Source organism: Egretta garzetta, unplaced genomic scaffold (assembly GCF_000687185.1).
Source record: "Egretta garzetta isolate BGI_Z169 unplaced genomic scaffold, ASM68718v1 scaffold27, whole genome shotgun sequence".
Classification (NCBI taxonomy): Eukaryota; Metazoa; Chordata; class Aves; order Pelecaniformes; family Ardeidae; genus Egretta; species Egretta garzetta.
The window spans coordinates 1,281,220-1,289,271 of NW_009260400.1; the positions used below are offsets into that span (position 1 = coordinate 1,281,220).

General features: G+C 50.0%; 1 protein-coding gene across 1 annotated transcript in view; it reads left to right on the top strand.

Annotated features, from left to right (window-relative positions):
* CFDP1 (craniofacial development protein 1) overlaps window positions 1–8,052 on the top strand; it is a gene marked incomplete at its 5' end in the record, with an annotated part of 69,174 nt that overhangs the window by 55,967 nt on the left and 5,155 nt on the right. Inside the window, one exon of the mRNA XM_035898794.1 lies at window positions 6,440–6,598. Coding sequence (XP_035754687.1) covers window positions 6,440–6,598 — 159 coding nt within the window. The remainder of the gene's footprint in view (window positions 1–6,439; window positions 6,599–8,052) is intronic.

Consider the following 8,052-nt stretch of genomic DNA (forward strand, 5'->3'; position numbering starts at 1 on the left):
CGTCCCTGGGAACATTCAAGGCCAGGTTGGATGGGGCTGTGAGCAACCTGATCTAGTTAGCAGTGTCCCTGCTCACTGCAGGGGGGTTGGACTAGATGACCTCTAGGGGTCCCTTCCAACCCAAAACATTCTATGATTCTATGATTCCTTGCCATTGCAGTGGTCTCATCATCTCACGCACAACAATCCTGGTGCTGAACCTTCCTTGAGAGTGGATTTTTTAGGTTGTAGGCATAACCTGCCTTTTTTAATGGTCAATGGTAAGGGTGGTTTCTTTGATAATCTGCGTACAAAGGCTGGGGCAGGGGATACGGGTCCTTTCCTGGCCTCGTAGGATCTCCTTCCAATGAAATCATGTCATCTTTGCGAGTCCAGATTTATTTCTGGAAAAAGAAAGGTTGCTCTGCAGTGCCTCATGAAGAGTCACCAGTAGTTTTGGATATGTGCTGGAAGGGGATAGAGTGCCCAGCACCAAATTGTCTCTGCTCTGGGAGGTGCAAAAGCCTGCTATGAGGCCAGGGAAGATGCCCCGCTCTGTTATCTTGCCTCCTTCACTAGGTATCTGCAGGGTGTGCAGGATGCAGTGGTAGAATCAGCATCTAAAAAAACCATGCTGCTTGGTCCATGTCGTGCAGCAGCCACTTTATCACAAGATCCTCATTGACAAAACAGGTTATTAGCCACTCTGTTTAGTAGGGGCTCAGGGGGCTGGATTTCATCAAGGGGGGAACCAAGCATCTTGGTCATGATTTGTGTAAGTCAGAGACTGTCCTTGTAAGTACCTTTGCTCACACGATTTCCCCAAAATGTATAGAACAAGAGAGAGGGTGGGGGAGTGTTGGGGTGTTAGCTAAGCATCAGTAACATCCTATTTTGTGTTCAGCGCTTGCTTCTTACGAACTGAGCCCTTCTTAAAAGTATCGATAGAAGACAGAAGTAGGACCTTCCTGCTACAGAAGTTGTCGTCCACAACAAGGAGGGTGATACAAGGCGGATGGCGAAGCAGCACAGGGTTTGTAGTCTGCATGCTCCCACAGAGCCAGCAGAAACAGCAGCAGAGGGTTTGTGATCCCTGAGGAGCTGGGGACGCTGCTGGCCCCTTGGGCAACACGTGAGTAGGTGTCCTTTGGGCACCCTTCATGCACTGGAGTCGGACATGAACTGTCACAGCTCCTCCTGCAGTCTGACCCTGCTGGTCCCTGCCTGCTTCTGGCCACCAGCTTAATCTTGTTTGGCCAACTGGTTCTGGTTCAGCTGCTAAACTGTCTCCACTGGTATTTCACAAAGCCGGGAGGTACTTTCCTCAGTGTTACTCTTCAACAGCTGCAGCATGGGTGTTGTGAATAGGAGAGGCTGATTTGGGAAGACATCTGAGATTCACTGTGTTGAGGGGAATGTGAGGGCCAACAGGAGAAACAGTGCAGAAAGACCAGTGCAAAGGTCTGCCTTGGGGTAGCAGTAATCATCTGCACCAATCGAGGAAGGAAATAACTGGCCTGGCAGCAGCGGAGCAGACAAAAATCTCAGTGAATCACAGGCTCGACATGAGTCAACGCTGTCACACGGTTGTGAAGAAGGCGCACGTCATAGGAGGCTGTGTAAGGCATGCTTGAAGGCAAGGCAAGGCATCTGAAGTATTCCTCCTGCTCCCAGTGCCGGTAAAGCTGTGTCTGGAGCCCTTTCTTTCCCGTTTTGGATGCTGCATTTCGAGGAAGATGTGGGCCAATAGCAGAGAATCCGGGGAGAGCGGCGAGAGTGGTCAGAGGGCTGGAAACTGTGAGGAATGAGAAAAGCTTGAAAGGACCTGGGATTGTTTAGTCTAGGCAAGAGCAAGCTGAGCAAGGGGGAGGGATATGAAAAGCTTTCAAAGACATAAAAGGCTGCTGCGAAAAGTGAGGGAATGATCTGTTCTTAGTAGCTACTAGGAAGAAGATAACAAGTTGTAGGCTGAGCAAGGAAATCTAGTCACTGGGGAAAACTTACATAAGTGAAAGGCTGATGAAGTACTGAAACCTCTAGTGCATGCGGGGTTGGTGTCAGGAGGCCTTCAGAGCACCCTTCTCTGGGTGGGTGGGAGAGGAGCTCATCTCGCTGTGGCTGGCAGGATGCACTATGAGACCTTTGATGCCCCGTTCTCCTATTGCTTGAAGATACTTTATAAAGCTTGTGATGGAGTCTGCCTCTTTGGAGGTAGGCATGTGTTGGCTGCTGCCAACCTTCACATTACACAACAGCAGGGATTATGTGTGACAGTGCCACTGTATCATCGGTATAGCAGCAATTCTCCAGGGTCCTGGTCAGGCTGCAGGCTCGCACCAAGACAGGAGGAAGCCTCCTTGTTACAGACAGGGATACAGAGCATGTTCACCTATGGTGGGGCAGCAAGGGAGCCCTTGGCTTGCTGTTCGTCCCTGTGCCTGACAGTGCCGAGGTGATGTCCTTGTCCTGAAGGCACTAGATGGGTGCAGGGGAATCCCCCCGTCGAGGCAGAGCTCACCAGCACGTTTATTTGCTGGTTCAGGGGCTTGATTTGGGCCATGCTTTTTAATCGTGGAAAGTGAGAGCATGTCTTTGTGTCCTAAATAGGTGATTGTCCTGATTCTCATCCCCGGGATCCATTATGTCTTAGAAAATTACTTTCTCTCTTTTAAATGCCTTGGTGATTAAAGATGCCACAGCAGATACCCTTAATGAGTACAAAAAGGGTAATAATTCCTCTTGTTGGCACTGAATGCAATTAATCAGGCCCCTTTACTTGCTTTTTAAACAGATGAGGCGTTTAAGGCCAAGCAAGTTTTTAATTGGACTTTAATGTCTCTCATTTGCTTCATTTTGGCACAAGCGTAGGAATTCCCACCCCCAGGTTTGCTGTTGGATTTATTCAGGGTGATGAAAGGCTCAGCATGGAGTGAAGACTCAGCAGCAGACTCGAACATGTCCTTCAGCGCCTGTGCCTGGCCCTGTCTCAGTGCCTGGCCCCGTCTTGGTGCCTGGCCCAGGCTTGGTCCTGCTGCAACCAGCACAGAATTGTCCGGGCAGGAGCAGAGCCAGGTCACCCAGCCCAGGACCCGCCTCCAGCATGGGGCTGATGCCAGATATTAGCAGTATTTTTGGAGTAGTCATCAACACAAGGATGCAACATAGCATGCCCTGTTTCACTAGGTTCCCTTGCCTTGAAGGGACCGTTGACTTGCAAGTATTCTTGCAGCTATCTGGAAGGCCTTGATGGAGGTCCATGTTCATAAACTCAACCCTGTAGTGTCAAACATGGGGTGAGCTGTATCTTTTGAGGGATATTCCTGAGATCCACAGCCAAGAGGAGATACAGAGGCCTCGAGCACTGTTACAGACAGATGTGTGCATGTAGAGGTGGTTAATTTATGCCAGGAATTCTCATGGGAGAAAAGACGTGTGATGAGAGACTTTCACCTAGCCTCCAGCCCCTGCTCCCTGCTCTGAAGCCAGCACCGCCTCTGCTTCCACCTCGGCCACAAATCAGCCTGCCATTGGTTCCCTTCGCTCATGGATATCCTCCACTGTGGTTTGGGGACAGCAGTTGCCTGCCAGCATGTCCCAGTCTGTGTTTTGTGCAGGGACGTGTGCCGCAGCCCAGCCTGGCCGATTGGCCCCTGTCCCGGCTCAGCTCTTCCCCACCAGCAGCTGACAGCCCGAGCTTCAGCCGAAAAGACGTCAGTCTCGAGGTGTGTGAGCCTGCCTCCAAGCCTGCTTGTTGCTCTGTGGGGCCAGCACACCTCTAACTCCCGGGAGAGATCTTGAAATGGCTTCAAGTGGGTTTTTCCAGGTGCGTGCTGTGTCTTCCGCAGCGTCAGGCCTGTCTGTGGTACAGCTGTACGGCGGCTGTGGGCTCCCACCCACGGAAGGGCTGGCGGATGCAGGTGAGCTCTGAGTGCCCTTGGATGGGTGAGGTGGCTGTTATGCCGTCGGGATTCTTTGCCCCAAAAACCATTTAGGAGATGTAGCGGCAAAGGGCAACACCCTCCATTTCTGCATCCCTGCTTCTTCCGCTTCAAAGGTGGGCAGAATTGTAAGCACAAGCAAGTCTGGAAAGTTAAGTGTATTCAGAGAAATGTGTTACTGAGTACCTTGTGTTAATTTAAACACCTTCTGCCTGCCAGGCTGGGGGGAGAGGAGTGCTGCCAGCTGGATCAGCCATAGCACTTCCCTAGATCTGTCTCAGAGCATCTTTACTTCAAGTCCCTTGCTAAAACCCAAGGCCTCCGAGTGCAGCGTAAGGAACTGCCGTGCTCAAGCACGAGGCTCTGAGCAGGGACTGCCACAGGGGATGCTTGCCCAGTATTTTGGTTGGGTTTGCCTTCTTACTCATCATATCTCCTCCCGCTCCCTCGCAACTTGAACACGCATCTGATAGCGGGCTTGGTGGTTGTGCAAGCTTCATGTGTAGTCCTAGGTAGCCAGATGTGGGAACTAAATCTCTCCAGTTTTATCTTGTGCTAAGAAAACCTTTGCACGTTTTGCCCCCTTGCCCCACCTACCTGCTACGGGCAAATAAGGACACTCAGAGCCATCATGCCTTGAAAAATAAGGGAGAATCGGAGGCTGAGTGAGGATCAAGGTTTTATCGTGTGATTGTGATGTGAGGGCTGTAGACATCTTGATGAGACATTCTGGGATAAGGGTGAATAAAAGAGCATCCAGCTTGCTCTGAGAGAAAAGTGCGGGCTGTTGGCACACTCTCCAGCAGTAGGCAGGGACTGAAAGAAGTAAAAAGAGGGCCAGGTCCTAGGATATTTCTGCTCCTCTGGCTGGGCAGTATGAGGAGGGGCAGGCAGCTTTGTCCTGTGGCTATGGAGCCTGCCAAGATGCCCTTAATCCAGGGTTTGTAGCCCAAATATATCTATGTCAGGAAGCTGCAACCCCAAGTGACCGTGGCCAGCCATTCTTGCATTGAGAATCTTCTGGCTGAGGCTCACAAAAATGTCATTTTCTTTGATTTAATTCTATATAAACTGCGGAATTATTTTCCTTTAGAGACTTGCAAATTATGGAAGCATAAACCATGCTAATGATCTGATAAGGACAGCTTTGGATACATTCCCAAGAACGACTACCCCTGGGCAGGACGTGCTTGGAGAGAACTGACGGAGAGCAGTCTGCCACGCTCACCTGGCTGCCTTCCTTGGGCCCCCCCTCCCCAAATTCCTCCATCTCTCAGGAACGAGAACCATTTCCTCTCTGGTTTCTTGCAGAGGCAAGGGCCCTGCAGACCTTAAGTTATCTCTGGAATGTGTGTAAACACCCAGTTCAATGGGATGCTGTTTGCCCCCCTCTCCTGGGGGGGGGGTTAAGAATGGGTTAATACCAGTTTGTTTTACAGGTTCCCAGCCCTGAGAATTGTCTTCCTCTGAGGGTGACCCAGCTGACCCGAGTCCCTCTGTGTGCATTTCCCAGCATCAAGGGGAGATTTGGGGGCCCCCGCCACGTGGGTGGAATTTCGGTCCTCAAAAAACAGGTTGATGAAAGACCAAGGTGGTCTTCCTGCTAAACAGGGACCTGGGAGACGGTGTAGGAGCGCGGTGCACATGTGCTGGGACCCAACTTGTCGTGCGATGGTGTAACTAACAGTATTTAGGCAATCCTTGGCCAGAAACAGATTTGCAACCAGGAGAAGGGTGGGGGTTACACGCAGTTCTGGTGCCCTCATCTTCAAAGGCTGTCAAAATGTAAGCAAGGGGGACAAAACCTTAGAAATGACATACAGGCTGGGACAAAATGCATTATAATGAGAGGCATAAAGAGCTCCATCTGTGTGTCAAAAAAAAAAAAAAAATCAGATGTAAGTTCGTTAAGGTGTATGAGTACGTTGCTCATGAGACCTGCCTGGGCACCAAAGTACTCTTAGATTTAAAATAAGCAGCAGCAACCTAAAGCTAGACAAAATCAAGCTGAAAACAGGCATGTTGATACCAAGGAAATGGTTAATTCCTAGATGTGTTGTCAGCGCTGGTGACGCACTGAGGCTGGATCCCTTCCAGAAAACAACACTTCAAACCGAAGACAAAGAACCGGGTTTAGCACGGAGGTGATCAGTGGAATGGCTTGGCCTGGTATATACAAGGGGTCAAACTAGATGATTTAATGATCTCTCTTGGCCTGAAAGCTTTCTGTTCTCTTAAGAAGATAAATGAAAAAGCCCTTTCACAAAAAGCGACCACTTGAGATACGTGTGTAATGAACTCTGCTGCTTCCAGGGGAACGGAACGGCAGAGCAGGATCTGCAGGAAGCATGACCTTGCTGCCTGCAGGCTGCCTGAAGTTGGTGGCCATCTGTTTAGTGGCGGTGGCTCACTACCACCAAGGCCACCACGCTCACGCGTGACGTTTCTCAGCTCCGTTTTTCATTGCTAACTGACACTGTGTCCCTGCATTTAAGTAACGTTTGCTCCCTTGTCTCCCTCAGGGTGAAGAGGCCAAGCGGTATGAGCAGCCTCCTGGGGAAGATTGGCTCCAAAAAGCAGAAGATGAGCACACTGGAGAAATCTAAACTGGACTGGGAGAACTTCAAGGAGGAGGAGGGGATTGTGGAGGAGCTGGCCATCCATAACCGAGGGAAAGATGGGTAAGAGGGACTTTACCTAGTAGTAGTCCATCATTTCCCACCTCTTCCTATACATGTAGGAACCCCATCTCTTGCTACAGAGAGCTTAGAGCACCCATGAGATTCCTTAAGGATTTTCCCTAGGGATATATAAAGCCAGTAGCTGCTCTAGGTATTGCAGGGAGACAAGTAAGTCTGCAAGCACCTATTGCTCTCTGTTAACAACCTCGTGAATTCTTCAAGTCCAGCTAAAGCGGAGCCTGGCTGTGCTTTACCTTCTCTCCTACTAGTGGCACAGATGCAGCATGAACCGGTCTCATGCAGCGCTCCCATGAGGAAACACAATTGCCTTCACCCTGTTTTCTTTTTTGTTTGTTTTTAAAAGAGTCTTAAATTGGGAGGTATGGCTTTTGTTCCATTCTTCAGATGACATGTTCCAGCTGCATCTGCTCTCCCTCCTCCTGCATAAAGATGCATGTGAACCCAGAACAGCTGGCAAAGGTGCATTAAAGATTATGGCAGCACTGGGCGTTGATTGTGTTCATCAAGCAATGTTCACTCCAGTGAAGTTAATGGAAGTATCATAAAACTAAATGGCAATGCTGTAAATAAAACAGAAAGTTAATAACATGCACTGCAGGGAAGGATAAGAAGATCAGAAGTGGTGTTTCCACCACAAGTGCTTTGCTAAGCTCTGGGAAAATGTAACCGGCTTAGTGGACAGCTCATAAAATGTATTTTTATTGTAAGCTGTTCTTTTACTCTGCGGGAAAAACTCAGAGCTTCTGCATTCCAACATATTGGAATTTGTATTTCAAGTAGGTATTTTATAACTGCTGGGTTTTTTCAGTTTGGTCTTGCACCCTTCCACAGCACCCCTTCTCCGTCAGACCTGCCCTGATCTGTTTCTGGACACTTGCCCTTGAACAAGTAGAGCAATTCAGTAGAAGTGCTGCAGGGGGCAAGTGTTCCTCTGAGATCCCTGAAATCCAAGGAAGTGAGGGGGGTTTACATCGCATACAGGTGTGGCAGAGCCCACGTGCACCAGTGTTGTGAAACCAGGACAACTGGATCATTGGTCACGCTGTCTGCGGCATGGTGAACGCTACGGTCAGAGTTCCGTACGCAAGGCTCTCTGTTGAAATGTCCCATGCCGGGAGACTGGAGGCAGATCCAGACCGCATACTGGGCTCTGTCTGAGATGGAGGAAGAGGAGGAAGGTGAGCTTCTCCCATTCAGCCCCATCAGGAGCTGCTGGCTGCTTCGGGAGAGCCCAGCTCCAGGAAAAGGTCCTGTTTCTGTCTGTGGCACCTGGCTGGTTTGTCCTGATGGGACCTGGAGTGAGAATTTGCCCTGTGCAGATGTCCGAGTGGCTGCCGAGTGTGGTAACGGCTTTGGGCTGTCACTGCTCTGGACTGGGCTGATGGTGGTAGTATCACCATTAAAAGCCAGACCATCTCCTGCCGGTGGCTGGG